The sequence below is a fragment of the Perognathus longimembris genome, chromosome 21 (genome assembly GCF_023159225.1).
Source record: "Perognathus longimembris pacificus isolate PPM17 chromosome 21, ASM2315922v1, whole genome shotgun sequence".
NCBI classification, from domain to species: domain Eukaryota; kingdom Metazoa; phylum Chordata; class Mammalia; order Rodentia; family Heteromyidae; genus Perognathus; species Perognathus longimembris.
The window spans coordinates 7,954,583-7,971,335 of record NC_063181.1 but is presented as its reverse complement, the minus strand read 5'-3'; the positions used below and the strand labels follow the sequence as shown (position 1 = coordinate 7,971,335).

Sequence of the window (16,753 nt, the reverse complement as noted above, 5' to 3'; positions counted from 1 at the left end):
CACCTCCCCCGGCCTGCCGGAGCCGCCGCTGGGAAAGCCGAAGGCGAGTCTTCCACGTGTCCTCCGGCCGCCATTCTCCAGCACGCGGGGCTCCGCCTCGAGCTCAGTCGCCTTCACCTCTCGCCGACTGCGTGGACGTGCTCGCGGAACCTTCCCGACCCTCACGTCCACGGACGGAGAGACACGGCGGGGGGACGGGCCGGATGGTCGCTGCTCACGGGGAAGGGGCCCGGCCCCCCTGCACCAAGCAGAGATCCAAACAGCGCAGCCGCCGCCGGCCGGAGCTCTCGCCCTCTCCCCACGACGGCTGCGGCAGGGCGCCAGCGCTCCGGGCTCGTTCCCGCACCCCGCTTCCCGGCAGGCGGCTCCCCGGCCTGGATCTGGGGGCTGCGCAGGCAGCGCTGTGGGGATCCGGCTCCCCGCTGGCTGGCGAGGACGGCTCGGCCCCTAGGGTCCCGGTTGGGCCCTTGCCGTCGGGTGGAAGGGCTGACGCAGAAGAGCAGAGGGCCGGGGCGGGGGCGGACGAGGACAGCAGCCGCGGGGTCCGGAGGAGGGGGCGGCGCCTCAGACCACCGCCGAGGAGGACGACGGGGACGCCGCGCTGGCGGCGGCGGAGGATGGCGCGGAGGGACTGTTCCAGAACAGCCAGCGCCGCTTGGGCTGCCGCCTCAGGTGCAAGTAGTCCTCCTTCTCCCGCTCCCTCCGCGCCCGCTGGTAGTGGTCCTCCTCTTTCAGGTACCAGACGGGCGGCCACCGGTGCTTCTCGAAGTACTCCTGGTTTTCTGGGGGCGGGAGGCAGGGGGATCGGTCAGGAGGACCGGAGGAGGAGGGGCGGGGAGGAAGAGCACCGGATGCGGACGCGCGCTGCGCGGCAGCCCTGCCGCGGGACCCCGGGCTGGCCCGGAGCCGACCCTACCCCGATCCGGGCCTGCAAAGGATGTCGGGAAGCGGGAGGCACGCTCTCCACGGGGCTGTGCACCTTACACCGCTGCCCGCCAGGCAACCTCTGCCCTGGGTCATGCCCGCAGCCCATGCGCGGTGGAACATGCGCTGAAACCAGGCATGGTCATCACTGCCAGCAAATCAGGAGGCAGAGCCAGGAGGAGCTCAGTCCAAATCTGGGCCTCAGCAAGCGTGGTCAAGATCCTATGTGAACAACAAACCCAACACAGAGGTACTGGGGCAGAGTGCTCACCTAGCAATCCCCAGTACCAAAGACAGAAGAGAAGGCCACGCAGCGCTCCCCTCGCCCATGCGCACCCTGGCTTAGGACAGTTCCCTCGAGAGCATCCCTGGATTCTCCTGGGATCCCAGGAGCCCCGTGGGAGCCGTGGCTTCGACCCAGCATCACCAGAGAGGATCAGACCCCGCAGGGCAGCCTGGGAAAAGATCCAAATTCAAAGCACAGTCTCCACTCAACTCACAGTGCCTGCGCACCATGGGGACCTTGGCATTAAGGACGAGGCAGGCTGCCAGGCACTAGCAACTCACGCCTGCAACCCGAGCTACTCCAGACGCTGAGACTTGACGGTCAAAGCTACCTGAGCAGCAAAGTCCCCAAGACTCTTTATTGCCAATTAACAAGCAAAAGGCCACAGATGGAGGGGCGGCACAAGTGGCGGAGCATGAGCCTGGAGTGAGAAAAACGAAGGAACAGCACTCAGGTGCTAAGTTCAAGTCCCAGTACTGGTACAGAGGAAGGAAGAAAGGAAGGAAGGGAGGGAAGGAGGGAAAGGAAAAGGGAAAGGGAAAGAGAAAGGGAAAGGGAAAGGGCAAAGACACAGCAGAAAGGAAAGGAGCAGCCAGGCACTGGTGGCTCATGTCTATAATACTAGCTACAGGAGGCTGTGATCTCAGGATCACGGTTCAAATCCAGCCCAGGCAAGAAAGTCCGTGAGACTCTTATCTCCAATTATCCACCAGAAAACTGGAAGTGGCACTGTGTCTCAAAGTGTTAGAGGGCTAGCCTTGAACTGAAGAGCTCAGGGACAATGTCCCAGGCCCAGAGTTCAAGCTCCACAACCAACACCCCCCCCCCCCCCCAAAAAAAAGGAAAGGCCAGCAAAGCCAGCAGAGAGACCATAGAATTGGAGTTTCCAAACAGAGCACAGCTTCCTCGGGAAATCCAGAGGCACAGGCAGTCAGGAGATTGCCAGCTCAGAGATAGGGCTGGTCTGAGTCTGGAAGACCCAGGAAACCATGCAAAGCACAGAACCAAGAGTGCAGTATGAACGCACCTGGACTTCAGTGAAGGGAATTCTGGGAGAGTTGTAGCAAATGGGGAGAAAAGGAAAGAAGACAGGGAGAGGACAGGGAGGGTGCAGTGCAGCCCTACAGAGGGGAGAAGGGTCAGAGCCGAGTGGGGGGGGAGCCCCATGGAGCCCTGAGGGGCATCTCTCCCTGGAGCCCCTGCGGGTCACTTGAGAGGTTCATTAAGAGGAGGAAGAACAGCACTGGACCAGGGAGGACATCCGGACTGGCAGGCCAAGCTGTGGACCGTGCCCATTCTGTGGCGGGAAAATCCATTTAGCGGGTGGCCATCTAACACTGCTCAGTGCTTTCTTTCCCGCAGTGCGTGCCCTAGGCCAGATCAATGGATCAAATGGATCTATCTGCAGTGTCCTACTCACGAGTCTGAACATGCTAACAGGACACCCCCTCCGGATGGGTAGAGTGCGCAGCCCCAGGCCCACCTCCCGGCTATCCCCCCAGGGCTCGTCCTGGGCCCCCTCTGCTTGGCTGGAGTCGCCTTGGCAGAGGCCAATGAGGTCCAAGGATCTCTGGCAGCTTTTAGGTCCCTGGGGTTCCGCCAGCGCTGGGGACCAAGCTGAGGTCCCTCCCGCAGGGGCTGGGGTCCCAGGGTCCCCGCGCCGGCCCTGCTCACCTGGGGACATGGCCTTCATGTCTCGGGGGAACTTGCGGCACACGTTGTTGTAGTTGGTGCAGATGTGGTGGAGACACCAGTCAGCCAGCTGGTAGGCACAGTGGAACTGGGAGGGAGGGAGACACCGGTGAGCTGCGGCGACGCCTGTGGTCACCCTCGGAACTGCAGCTCGGAGGGGCCGGGCAGGCCAGTCAGTGCTCGCCCAGAGGTGAGAAAGCCCATCTGTACCTGATCTGGGCTCGGGAGCATCAGTCCCAAGCCCTCCACGGGCTCACCCCGGTCCTGCCCCCGGCGCCCACAGCTCTGTACGGCTGCTGGGCCTCTGCCCTCCTCTGTTCTCACCCCACACTCCTCCCGTCAGTATCTACAGCCGTCTGCACCACGCTGTGGGCATCGGGGCACACAGAACCGAGCTTCCCAGGTCGGTCTATAGGCCTGGCACCAGCCACAGATAAATAGAGACGGAAACGCGGTGGGTGCACCCGCTGGCACATTTTGTTTGGCAAGAAGGGGTTGGTCAGTTAATTTCCGAGGGAGAGTTGATTTCAGGGGTCCCCCCACTCTCAGACCCATTACATTGTGGTCCCCTCCCTTGGGGGGACCCCCATTACATATTTAACTTAACATGTCATAACAGTGCAATGTCTGATGCTTCTCTAAATTCATCTGAGCTAGAACAGATAAAATCAACTAATTTGAATGAATGATAAAAGAGATGTACATTTTATGCATAGATTGCTTAGGTCCAATGTGTATGAAAGTCAAGATTTCAAATGTTGGAGATTACAAAGGATCCTCAGACTCGTTAAAAAAAAAAGGAAGCATGCAATGCATGGAAAATAATAAAAAGCTAAGTTATTATGGACTTTAGTACTATCAGTCATTAATATACAACAGACAGCACACAATTCTGGGAAAAAGTGAACTTCAAATTTCCCCCATTTTTACTTGTGTAGTACAATCTGCATGGCATAGCATATTTATTTAAAAAAGGGATAGACATTACTAAGAAACAGACACTATTTCTAAATCTTGTAAGGAACAAAAAGGTGCCCTTGATGTGAGGTTGTGTTCTGTCATCAATGATAGTCAATTCGGAGTTATTTGGCATGTATTCTAAAAACCACTATTGTGGCTTTATGGACTACGAACAAGACACATTTTTAATAGCATTTCTTCATAGAGGTCACTCACTGTATATGTTGATATTCTTTTCCCACTTCTAGCTAGAAGTTGCTGGGTTTTTTTTTTTTTTTTTGACAGTCCTGGGGCTTGAACTCAGGGCCTGAGTACCGTCCCTGGCTTCTTTTATTGCTCAAGGTTAGCACTCTACCACTTGAGCCACAGTGCCCACTTCTGTTTTTTTCTATATATGTGGTACTGAGGAATTGAGGTACCCAGGGCTTGCGAGGCAAGCAGTCTACCAGTAGGCTATTCTGCTAGCCCTAGTTGCTGTAAGTTTTAAATGAAATGTTGATCATCAACGTGCTTGGATTAGAGCACTGTGAAATCCCGCACAAGCTTAGCGAATAGTAAACAATCATATTCCTCCTCCCTCAAATGCTTGTTCAAAACTAATGACTGATAACATCTAGTGTACCACACCCTACACATTAGGAAGTACAGTAGTCTTGAAAAGGTTACGGGTTGGTTGTGGTCACGGTCAGTGGTGGCATATAGACGAATATTTAACTATAGTTTCTGTTACTTAAAATGAAAGTAACAAGGAGATTCCTTTACCTACTTTTTTTTTTTTAAGTGTGAGCTGGTTTGTTTTGTGAGACAAAGGGTGTGACAATGTGGTTTAAGCTGGCCTCAAATTGTTCATCCTCCTGAGTCCATCTCCTCAGTGTTGGAATTACATGTTGCACCAGCATGCATCACACTTTTCCAACGGTTCTGTTAAAAATAAGTAAATAAAACCAGCCAAATGCCGGTGGCTCATGCCTGTAATCTCAGCTACTCAGGAGGACCGAGATCTGAGGGTAGCAAAGTGGGGTGAGACTGGCCTCTAATTAACCGGCAAAAAAAAGACAGGAGGTGTGGATCAAGGGGCTGATTTTGAGCAAAAAAGCCAAGAGCGTGAAGCTCTGAGTGCAAGTCCATGTGCACACACGCGCACGCACGCACACGAGCACTGGGGAGAACCAAGTGTTTTCAACACGGAGTACAGATCCACTGCTCTGCAAATGAAGAGCGTAGAGAATAAAATTGTGACCAGTATGCCCCTAACAGCTATTTTGCTTCTGTACCTTTGCTTGCTAACCCATGGGGAAGTGGAAAAATACCAGCAGTCTTCCTATAGCTACTCTGTAACCGCGCGCGCGCGCACACACACACACACACACCGCACCCCGTGAACTCTGTACTACCCGAATCTGAGCACAGGAGCTAACAACTATCTGGCGCCAGGAAGTGATTGATTGTCCATGCCTGGAGCCCACTCAAGGTTGGACATGACTAAGTGACCGGTCTCAGACCCCGGCCAGGATCTGGGCACAAGAGACAAGAACCATCTGGCTCCAGGAATGTGGCCACGTGACCACTCCTGGAGGCCCACCCGAATCTGTACCCCAAGGTTAAGGCGTCTGGCCCATACGATCAGCGGGAAAACCCAGGCCAATCCTGAGGTGACCAGTAAACTAGGGCAAATGTCAACCAATCATGTACTTGTAACTAGGGGTCTTCCCCAACCTCCTAGTACTTGTCTATAAAAGCTGTGCTGGAATTGTGCTCGGGGCCTCTCAGCGTCACTGGCAACCAGTGCGGGGGGCGGGGGTAACCGGGTTTGAACTACTAGTAAACGACCCTTGCGGTTTGGCTTTGACTCTGGACTCAGATGGTTGTCTTTGGGGGCCTTGAAATCTGGGCATTACACAAAGCTCCCGGGGATGGCTTTATCCGGTATGCACAAGCTCCACCGGCTCCACCCTTCCATTGAAGGCCCGGGTGGCTGTGGTGGTCCTGGTCCTGAGCCTGGGGGAAACTGAGGCAGGCACCAGGGGCAGAACGGAGAGGGCAGGACGAAGCGTTGGAGGCGGGCTGTATCTCAGAGATTGCATAGAAGACATCGACCCAGAAGAAGAGAGCCGAGGGACCCGCGGGGCGCGGGGCGGGCGCCGGAGGGGGGGGGGCAGAGGCCGAATGGTCTCCACACCTGACAAACCGCAGGCCCACTCAGCCGCACTCCGGAGCGGACGGCAGCTCCTGCTAATCCCACGCCCACCGCGTCAAGAAGACACCGTGGAAGGGTAAAGGAATAAAGCTGCCGGATGGCTGGACCAGGAGCGTGCAGAGGGCCGGGATGCACCTGCGCGGTGCCCGCGCCTCGCCGCCCGCAGCCCCCCGACGCGCTCGGGCGCCCAGCACGCCCAACGGCGCGGCTCGCGCACGCGCAGAGTTCTGCTTGACTCACAAAGGCTGGGCGGGAAAGGGTTCTGCGCAAGCGCGCTGGGTCTCCCGGGCGCTTACGTCATCACCCTGACTCCGGGCACCGGGAAGGCAGCGCGACGCCTGCGCCTTGGGCCCTCGCGGGACTTATTTCACGCGGCGGGCGGCGGTGACGTGATGACCGAAGGGGCGGGAGTCTAAGAACGGAAGCCGGGAGGGACCAGGAGCGGAAGGGGCTCAGGGCCGGGGTTGTGTTCGCACCCTCGGCCGGGCTTGGGGGGGTTTCCCGATGTGGTCCCCGGAGCGGGAGGCCGAGGCTCCGGCCGGGGGAGACCCGGCGGGCCTCCTGCCCCCGGAGTGGGACGAGGATGAGGAGCGCATGTCCTTCCTGTTCTCCGCCTTCAAGAGGAGTCGCGAGGTGAACAGCACCGACTGGGACAGCAAGATGGGCTTCTGGGCGCCGTTGGTGCTGAGCCACAGCCGCCGCCAGGGGGTGGTGCGCCTGCGGCTCCGGGACTTGCAGGAGGCCTTCCAGCGCAAGGGCAGCGTCCCGCTGGGGCTGGCCACCGTGCTGCAGGACCTGCTGCGGTGAGGGCCGGGGCCGGGGGCGCGGGGCCGGGCGGGGCGGGGCGGAGCGGGGCGCACCCCCACCCCCCAGCAAAGGCGCGCCGCGCCCAGCCTGGGGTCTGGCCCTGCGGGAGCGTGCAGGGGGTTCCGTAGGCGGAGGAGGAGATGGACCTATGCCTGGCAGGGAGAGCTAGGGGCCGGGGTGGTGGTGATTGGTGGGTGGCACAGTCCCATTCGGTGGGTGGCAGGTGAAAGGTGACGAGGACTCGCTTGTGTGGACTGGAATCCCGTTATATAGTTACTGTAGAACACACGCAGACACACACATCGTGTTTGTGCAGATGTTATAGTTATGTAGTTATAAGGGTCTCCAAATTTTGGACCACTCCTGGAGCAGCTCTACCAGATGGGGCATTTTTCACTAAGGATCAGAGCTAGCAGACTATTCAATAAGGAAGAGGGCGACAGGAGAGCTAACCCTTGGCCATGCGTCTGGCTTTGCCTAGATAGAGGCTGTTTGGAACAGAGAGGGGGTAAAGCAGGATGAGGTCTTAACTGAGGTTCCTGAAAAGATCTTTAGGCGATAACATGGTCTTTGAGGTGCTTGAGGAGGTGGCATTGCTACCTAGTGGATGTACAGAACTTCTTTGTATGCTGGCACTTTGCACATCCCGTTCCTTCTGACCTCTCAACACTTGTAGCCGGATAATACAGTTATCCTCAGCAGAAAAGAGGACTGACTTTCAGAGAAATCAGGTGCTGTTCACAGTTAGAGGTATCCTTGGGACTGGACCCCTGGTCTTTGGATTCTAAATGACTTGCTTTCATAATGTATATATCACACCAAAACCAGCCCCCAGCCTGCTGCCTCCTTCAGTGCATGAAGGAGAAAGTCAGCTCTTAATGGCTTTATGCTGGCTGTTCTTTTCGGATTAAGTGATCTCTCATCCATTTCTGTTCCTAGTACCTTCCATCGAGTGACTTTGACACAGAAGCCTGTCTGAAATTCTGAGAAAGTATACTGGGGGAAAAGTTCTACTTCATGTAGGAAGTGGAGGACAGGAGACATAGTTGCTGAAGGAAGTCAGTGATGGTCATGACCAAATGACCCTCCTTATTACAGACATTGTCCCCTACCACTTCTAATGCAGCCCTTCAACATCCTGGTGCTCCTTCTCCTGACTGCTGACTCTCTATTCACACTTCCTGGTACTGGACTGGTCCCGAGGGAGCTATTTCACTATGGAAGCAGTATAGATTACATAGCAGTTAAGAGCTTTGCCTGAGGACCACAGGGCTGGCTCTAGTCTTGGGCTTTTCCATTTGCTAAGTTATGTGGCCCTGGATAGATAAGGTTCCAGCCAAGGTGGTGCATCTTTAAACTTTAGTCCAGCCAATTATGAAAAGGTGGTGATGATGATTCCTAGATATAGTGTGAGGATATGATGGTCTTCTTTATATTTCCCTTAATATTGTGACTGCCTCAGCAAGTATTCAGTAGATGTAGCCTCCGCTATAATCCGTACCAGGCGATATTTAGGTCTTATCTCCAGAAAGCCTTGCTTTGGTCATCTTTGTGTTCTTCCTTGGGTTTTGCACTTGATAGCAGTCCACTGCTCTAATTTTCTTTGACACAGGGTCTTACTATGTAGCCAAGACTGGCCTAGAACGAACTTTACAATGTGGCCCAGGCTGACCTTATACTCACAGCTCTCCGGTCTCAGCCTCCTGTGCTGGAATTAAAAGCATGTGTTGTCATGCAAGGCAATTTCTGTTATTTTTATTTGGTTGTTTTCAGCTTCATTTGTAAAAGGAAACCTCAGCACAGGCTCCACAGAGCCTCCTGTGTGTCTGTAGTCTGTAGTCTCAGCAATATGCTGTGTCCAGAGACATATTAACCGTAGATTCTACTGGGCCTCAGTATCCCCACTCGTTGACTTGCTGAAGACAGAGCAGTGGTGAGGCTTAGAGCTGGAATATACACGGCGCCACCTCTGTTGCTGGTGCAGGGTAGATGCCTAGCAAATGGGCATTACAGCACTGGTCAGATGCCTCTCAGGGCGAAGGGGCAGGTGGGGATGAGTGGGCCATTGCATTGCTCCTACATGCCTTTCTCCTCCTCTTCCTGTAGCCGAGGGGAGCTGCAGCGAGAATCCGACTTCATGGCCAGTGTGGACAGCAGCTGGATCTCCTGGGGGGTCGGCGTCTTCCTGCTGAAGCCCCTCAAGTGGACTCTCTCTAACATGCTAGGGGATAACAAGGTTCCAGCCGAGGAGGTGCTGGTGGCCTTGGAGCTGCTGAAGGTGGGTGTGCCGGAGGGCAGGCGTGAGCATGGCGGTGGGAGGCTCCACACACATTCTTGGGAGAAGACGTCTGTTTTTATAGTAACAGTTACAGTCTTCCACGACTGTAGCATTATGTATCTATTATGTCTACGTTTCACGGGTGATACCTTATCTGGGAATTGCCAGTGAGAAGCAGTCGATGACTTGCAGTCCTAGGGATTAATGCTAGGCCGAGTTACTTAATTTTTGTAGTAAAGCAGCAAGTTTATTGAGTGTGAACGAGTAGACTCTCTGTAGAGATGGACCCCCGAGCCGGGAGTCTGTTCTGGCTGAGTTTAGAAGTACTTTGCCTGAAAGTAGGGTTTTTAATTGTTGTTTTCTTCTTTTTTTTTTAATGCCATTCCTGGGGCTTGAACTCAGGACCTGAGCACTCCCTGAACTTTTTTTGATCAAGGCTAGCATACTACTACTTGAGTTAAAGCTCCACTTCTGGCTTTTTGGCTAATTTTTTGGACATAAGAGTCTCATGGACTTTTCCTCCCAGTCTGGCTTTGAACTGCAATCTTCAGATCTCAGCCTTGTAAGTAGCTAGAATTACAGGCATGAGCCACTGGCACCTGGTTGGCCCCTGTTTCCCCCCATCTCCTTTTAAAAAATTTTTTTGAGATAAGTTCTTACTAATATTGCCTAGGCTAGCTTTGAACCGTGAACTTCCTACTCCTGCCCCTGAGTAGCTAGGAGTACAGGGACGCATCACTCATATTTCCTTGGGTACTGCTCAGGCATCCCCAAATAACATGCCCAAAGCGGAATGTGTCACTTTCTTTTCCTATAGGCTGTCTTTCCTGCATTTGTGCACTGAAGTACCGCATGCCAGCCACCCGTCATTGAAGTCAGAAGCTTTTCCTCTTTCTCCTTTGATACTATTCGCCATCACCATGGGCTGCAAGGTTTTCTGGGGGAGGGGTTTGGCTGTTGTTTCGGCAGTACTGAGTTTTGAACTCAGAGCTTCACCTTGGTAGCAGACACTCGGGACTTGAGCCATTCTGCCAGGCCTGGGCTGCCGGTCTATCATCTTGTCAGTTTTGATTTCGCCTTTTCTTTTTCAGGTTTCCAAGATTCTCTAGTTCAATCGCATCTCTTCTCACATCAGTGGCCTCCTTGCCTCGAGTCCTAACTTTGTCTCATCCTTTCCACAGTTAGCTGGCTCTCTGTTAACCCCGCCATGGCAGTGCCTCCAGTGATCTGCCGTTTGCGGGACCCAGGCTGGTGTTAGTGTGGGAGGGGCCTCCCCTTGCCCCCCTCAGGATTGTCCTCTGTGCAGAATGGCCCTCCACCACTTCTCACAACCACCCTCACAACTCTGCGCGTGTTTGTGTGGTTTGGCTTTCCAAGAAACCTCTACCTCCCGGGTTTCCTTAGACAGACAGTATCTCATGCATACCTCAGGAAACACTTGTTCCTGGGGGCTGTTTCTCCTGCTTCTTGCTCTTCCTTCCTTCTTCTTGCCATCCCTCCTTTTGGCCATATACGTTTCTCAAGACTCATGTCTGTGGTATTGCCAGTTGGTATGAAGTTGGAGACACTGGGGTGGGTAGCAGGGAGTAGGGAATTGGGCTTCACCCTTGGGTGAGCCTGACAGGTGCAAGGTTTAGGGCCGACTGGGAACCGTGCTGGGTCCTGGGCTCCAGCCCCTTCCTCTACTGTCTTGCCTCGCCTCCCCATGCACATGACAAGGAGAAGCGAACGTGTAAAGCTCCCGGTGGGGGTGTGCGCACGCAGCTGCTCTTTATAACTTCCTGTCATGCAGGCACCAGCTTTCCAACAAGGTTGAAAACACAGGCCTGTTAGCTGGGCCTGTAATCCCAGCTACTCAGGAGGCTGAGGCTGAGATCTGAGGATCGAAGTTTGAAGCCAGCCCAGGCAAGAAAATGCATGAGGTTCTTTTTTCTTTTTTGTTTTTTTTTTCCTTTTGTCAGTCATGGGGCTTGAACTTGGGGCCTAGACACTGTCCCTGAACTTTTTCGCTCAAGACTGGTGCTCTACCACTTTGAGCCACAGTGCCACATCTGGTTTTCTGTGGTTAATTGGCACCAAGACTTTTCTGCCTGGGATCCTCGGATCTCAGCCTCCTGAGTAGCTAGGATTACAGGTGTGAGCTACTGGCACCCAGCTTTCCGTGAGATTCTCATCTCCAATAAAGCCCCCAGAAAGTCTGAAGTGGAACACTGGCTCAAGAGGTAGAGTGCCAGTCTTGGGCATAAAAACTCAGGGACAGTGCCCAGACTGAATTCAAGCCTCGGGCAGCACAAAACAAAATCCACAACCTCTTTCCTTTTTAAAAGGCAGCCACGTTAGGGCTGATGGGTTGGCGCTCCCAGGCTCTAGCTGGGTGCAGTGCCCGTTCTGAAGGGCATCACGCCTCACGAGCCGCCCTGCCGTCCCTAGGAGAAGGCCGAGGAGGTGTATCGTCTGTACCAGAACTCGCCCCTGTCCTCCCACCCCGTGGTGGCTCTGTCGGAGCTGAGCACCCTGTGCGCCAACTCCTGCCCAGACGAGAGGACCTTCTACCTGGTGTTGCTTCAGCTGCAGAAGGAGAAGAGAGTCACGGTCCTGGAGCAGAATGGGGAGAAGGTAGGGGCGCAGGGACTTGTTGGGCCAGCCCCTGGTTGCCGCCGTGTCTGTGGCGTGGGTGGCGGGGCAGCAGTTGTTTGTCTCTGTTCCCCAGATTGTGAAGTTTGCCCGGGGCCCGCATGCCAAGGTGTCGCCGGTCAACGACGTGGACGTGGGCGTCTACCAGCTGATGCAGAGTGAGCAGCTCCTCTCACGCAAGGTGAGTCCTTGTCCCAGGAAGCTGAGAGGTAACCCGCCCCTCCCGCCCTCCAGCCAGCACGGGGGTGGGGGGGGGGGCTCTATCAGAAGCATAAAAGGAGGGGCTGGGGATATGGCCTAGTGGCAAGAGTGCTTGCCTCGTATACATGAGGCCCTGGGTTCGATTCCCCAGCACCACATATACAGAAAACGGCCAGAGGTGGCGCTGTGGCTCAAGTGGCAGAGTGCTAGCCTTGAGCAAAAGGAAGCCAGGGACAGTGCTCAGGCCCTGAGTCCAAGACCCAGGACTGGCAAAAAAAAAACAAAAACAAAAAAAAAGAAGCATAAAAGGAGCTTAGCTTCAGACTGCTTGCCGAGCGTGCTCAAGTCCCTTGGTTCAATCCCCAGCACTGCAGAAAGAAAACACAAAACAAAAACATGTTACAACAGTTCTCACTGCTCACTGCCGAAACGTTGGGAAACACAACTTGCCACAAGGGAGAAAAATTATGAATCCATTCTCCCTCCAGACATTTCTGTCACCAGTACCTTCCTTCTTTACGCTCTTGTATGCCAGCGTCTGTCCAGGCGGTGCTGGTCGAGGCTGGCATCAAGCAGGCCAGGGCCGCGCCTCCACAGAGGTCACCTGCTCCGCCCTTGGCCCCTGGGAGTGGAGGACGGACAGACAGCACTGGATTAGCACTTGCTCGTCTCAGTGGGAAGGTGCGGGGACCCGTGCATGCCCGTCCCCGTGGCCAGCCTGTACCAGGCTCCATGCCAGAGTTTGGCCTCGGGGAGGCCAGGGCCCCACCACCCGTCCTTTCTTTCCCAGGTGTAAAGAAGAAGCCCGACGTGCATGCCGAACGGGAAAGAAGCAACTGGTGAGTGCTGCCCACCTCCCACCCGGCGGCGTGGTGGCGGCCCGGGCTGTCGGAGCAGCCTGCTTGGAGCTCGCGAGGAGAGCGCTGGCGCCCCGCTTCACGGCTCTTTACAAACGAGAGCAGGCCTGGGGTAGTCCTGCTGTCTTCCTCCTGCCTTGTGGGCTACCCTTCTCATCCTGGCCTCCGTTTCCCCTGTCCCCTAGGCACTGAGGTCTCTCAAGGCTAAGCAACGGACGGAGAAGCGCATCGAGGCCCTGCACGCCAAGCTGGACACTGTACAAGGCATCCTGGATCGAATCTACGCCTCGCAGACAGACCAGATGGTAGCCACCCCGCCGCGCTAGCCAGTCTCTCCGCCACTTGCTGCTCTCCTATGCCTGGGTTCTTCTGGGGGGGACAGGGGTGGGGGGCTTTACCTTCCCAGTCCGAAAGTTTGGCCTCAAACTTCTTTAGAGAGGCAAATCAACCTTGAGCGGGCAAAACAACAGAAATCTCTTTCCGAGAAGGAGCAGTAGCGAGTGTGTGTTGCCAGATGTCTGTGGTGTGCGCTGACCACCTGACTTCCCTTTAGGTTTTCAATGCCTACCAAGCGGGAGTGGGGGCGCTGAAGCTCTCCATGAAGGACATCACCGTGGAGAAGGCCGAGAGCCTCGTGGACCAGATCCAGGAGGTACGGGGAGGGCAGGGAGGAGGGCCAGGGGAGGGCCGGGGGAGGAGGGCCGGGGGGACAGGTGCAGAAGGAAGCCGAGGAGGACAGGTTTGGTTCTGTCACAATCCGCTTTCCCCAGACTCGCTCCTAACTTGGCGAGCTGGAAGTTTCCCTTGGTCCTGGGACGTTTGTGCACACCGGGGCCGCGGTTCCCAGTCCAGAGCTTTGTGTTTGTCTTCCAGCTCTGTGACACCCAGGATGAAGTCTCGCAGACTCTAGCTGGCGGCGTAACCAACGGTTTAGGTGAGTCCCTCCCCTTCTCTCCCCTGCCTTCCTGCCTCGCTGTCTTGGCGGTCTGACAAGGCGACACTCCCTTCCCTTCCTGGGCTGTGCCTGGTTTGGTCATGGACTGGCCGCCCCTCTGTGGGGTGCCCTTGCAGGAGAAGTTGGGGGGCTGCCATCCCCTCCCTGGCCACTTGATCCACCAGCTGCTGACTAGCCGCTCCTCCTCCTCGAGGGGCAGAGCGGCCAGTTTGTGGGGGCAGCATGCATCTGCGGAGCCGCCCTCTGACCCCCCACCCCTGACTCCCACGGCCCTGACGCGGGGCGGCCCGGGCAGCTGTTCGCTGAGCTGAGTGCGGATAACCGGACTCCTCCGTGTGCTCACTCAGAGAGCTGATGCAGGCCATCTCTGTGTCGTAGACTTTGACAGTGAGGAACTGGAGAAGGAGCTGGACATCCTCCTGCAGGACACCACCAAAGATCCTCTGGACCTTCCCAGCAGCCCCCACGAGACGCTCTATACCAACAGTGTGCCTAGCCCGAGGATCTCGGATGCCGAACTTGAAGCTGAACTTGAGAAACTGTCCTTATCAGAGGGAGGTATGGAGCTGTTTTCCAGGGTCCTCTGGCTGACAGAGGAGCCAGGCACCGGAGGAATGGGCTCCTGCCCAAGCACTCAGTTTGCCTGGGTACCGAGGACAAAGGGGTTGTTATTCCTCTGAAGACTCAGTCCCCTGTCGTCCTGCTTAGTGTTGTCATTTCCTCTTGCAGGTTTGGCCCCCAGCAGTAAATCTCCAAAAAGGCAATTGGAGCCAGCTCTCTGAAGCCATCGGAGGACCTCAACGGAAGGACCTCATGTACTAGAGACAGCTCAGTGTGTGTACATAGTAATTTAAATGAGAAGCACTCGGAATCTGTGGGGAGAGGAGGAAGGAGAACCGCTTGGATGTGTCTGGATGCCGCCACTCACGACTGGACAGATAGGATTTTGGAAGCGATGCCGCTAAGGTGTGCTCCACCTGGTGTCCCGGACCTGCCTTCTTGTCTTCTAGTGCCACCGTTGATACAGTTCTGTGTTCGCCCTGTCGTCTCGCATCGCCTGCGTTCTTGCCCTGGGCTCGGGTTTGTCTTCACCCACCAGCCCCGTTCCCGCCAGTGAAGGTGGACGGTTTACCCCTTTGCCGCCCCACCGCCCTGCCCCCCACCCCCAGGCATTCTGAGAGGCATCTGCCATCTGTCATGCCAGGACAACCGCTCCCCCCCTCCGGTCCCACTCTTGCCATTGGCAAAGAGAAGAAGGTGTCATGAGTTTCACTCGCAAGAGGGACTTAACAGCTGCTACTTCGTGGAGAAACACACAGTGCTCCTGATTTTCCTGTAGGGTTGCCCGTCACCTTTTTTCACGTGTGCAGAACGTGGTCAGTCCTGCGTGTCCCTAGCCACAGGGTCAGGAGAGGGCTCCTGGTGGTCGTGTCCATCTTACCCAGAAGCAGACCTACCGATGGGGGCAAGGATGAATCTTGGTCTCTTGAACTAGAGTGGGGAGAAAGCCCAGGTAACCGCGGGGCCCTCAACCTGTCCAAACCATACTTTTTTAAAAGACCTAACTTTTTTTGGCCTGGGTCCTGCCGTGGAATAACTTAATATACATATATATATATTTTTTCCCCCAGAGCAAGCCACACCATACCACACCCCCCTTCTTGAGCAGGGCAGACCCCGACAGGCTCCCCGCGTGGTCCTGCTCAGGGCAGGGGGTCCGAGCCAGAATGTGCAATAGGAGCCGCCAGTTGTGGCCGCCCTCCCGCTCGCCGTGCGCTTCCTTGGGCCCCGTTACGCACGGGGCCTTGCCCGCTGCAGGCTCGTCCTCCCCTTCCTGCTGGGGATGGGGGGGGGGGTGTAAAGGGCAGACGGGAGGGTCCGAAAGTTCCTGCAATGTGGAGAAGAAAGACGACAGCCACACTGCCGCGTGGCTGCGGGAACGAGGACCGGGCCCGGCCGCCCCTGCCCTCCCCTCCCCGGCAGCCCGGAGGACCTGGAGGACCTGGAGGACCGGCCCAGGCCGCCCCCGCCCTCCCCTCCCCGGCAGCCCGGAGGACCGGCCCAGGCCGCCCCTGCCCTCCCCTCCCCGGCAGCCTGGAGGACCCGGAGGACCCGGAGGACCGGCCCTGGCCGCCCCCGCCCTCCCCTCCCAGGCAGCCTGGAGGACCCGGAGGACCCGGAGGACCGGCCCAGGCCGCCCCCGCCCTCCCCTCCCCGGCAGCCTGGAGGACCCCCAGGAGGACCCGGAGGACCGGCCCAGGCCGCCCCCGCCCTCCCCTCCCCGGCAGCCCGGAGGACCCGGAGGACCGGCCCAGGCCGCCCTGGCCGCGGGCGCAAATCAACGAATGCATCTCTCCACTCGACCCTGGTAAACAGAAAGGTTGGGGGTGAAGAGAAACAATCACTATTTTTTTTCTTTTTTATCTGGTGAATAATTAAAAGATAGAACTCTACGGCTAGTGGGTGTCTCTTCTTTAGGGCTCCTGCCCACCTCCCCCATACGGATGTCCATCCCCTGGCTTCAGAAAGTGACTGAGGGAATGGCCGTCACCCTAACCCATCCCTATGGAGTCAGCTCTGTGGGTGACAGCGACTTCTCATAGGATTTGGTTCCCTCCCCCTCCCCTCCTCCCCCCCCCCCCCCCCCCCCCCCCCGCCAGGGTGCACCTTGTCCATTTCAGGTTAGTCCTTCCATGGGATCTGAGCCCCTGGAGACCCACTTCTGAACATTGCCTTGCCGAGCAAGCTTCAACACCTGACTTTGGAGTGTGAGGCCCTAAGTTCAAAACCCCAGTACTGCCAAACCGTAACAGAGAGACTCTTAGGTGATTTTTTTTCAAGGAAAAGCATGTGGGTTCCAGACGAGCATGGGCAAACACACGGTTGTCCCGTGTTTCAAAGCATAGCCTCTTGATACTCCTCCACTGATGGCAAGGACTCATGTCTAGGTTTTGTGGTGGGC

At 56.2% G+C, this 16,753-nt stretch overlaps 2 protein-coding genes across 2 annotated transcripts; one reads left to right on the top strand and one right to left on the bottom strand.

The window, feature by feature from the left end:
• Nucleotides 1-16: 16 nt before the first annotated feature.
• On the bottom strand, nucleotides 17-3,378 carry LOC125339728 (rho-related BTB domain-containing protein 2-like). The gene is made up of 3 exons (XM_048330990.1): nucleotides 3,227-3,378; nucleotides 2,885-3,117; nucleotides 17-782 (listed from the first exon to the last, which is right to left on the bottom strand). The coding sequence occupies exons 1-3, from the start codon at nucleotides 3,376-3,378 to the stop codon at nucleotides 565-567; spliced, it is 603 nt and encodes a 200-aa protein (XP_048186947.1). The 3' UTR covers nucleotides 17-564.
• Nucleotides 3,379-6,489: 3,111 nt separating this feature from the next.
• Chmp7 (charged multivesicular body protein 7) lies at nucleotides 6,490-15,790 on the top strand. Its single transcript, XM_048330886.1, is given in 11 exon segments — nucleotides 6,490-6,862; nucleotides 8,973-9,144; nucleotides 11,575-11,760; nucleotides 11,855-11,957; nucleotides 11,960-11,987; nucleotides 12,770-12,818; nucleotides 13,022-13,141; nucleotides 13,390-13,488; nucleotides 13,710-13,770; nucleotides 14,170-14,349; nucleotides 14,521-15,790. Coding segments are annotated over 11 exon segments (1,350 nt in total). The 5' UTR covers nucleotides 6,490-6,563; the 3' UTR covers nucleotides 14,574-15,790.
• The last annotated feature ends 963 nt before the right edge of the window (nucleotides 15,791-16,753 follow it).

Bases quoted from the DNA above. Each gene is read 5' to 3' on its own strand.
- LOC125339728 (XM_048330990.1), bottom strand. From the start codon at position 3,378: ATGTGCCAGCGGGTGCACCCACCGCGTTTCCGTCTCTATTTATCTGTG. The intron at 3,118-3,226 runs GTGAGAACAGAG...TCCCGAGCCCAG, and splicing joins ACTGACGGGAGGAGTGTGGG to ATCAGGTACAGATGGGCTTT. The intron at 783-2,884 runs GTGAGCAGGGCC...TCCCGCCCCCAG, and splicing joins CATGAAGGCCATGTCCCCAG to AAAACCAGGAGTACTTCGAG.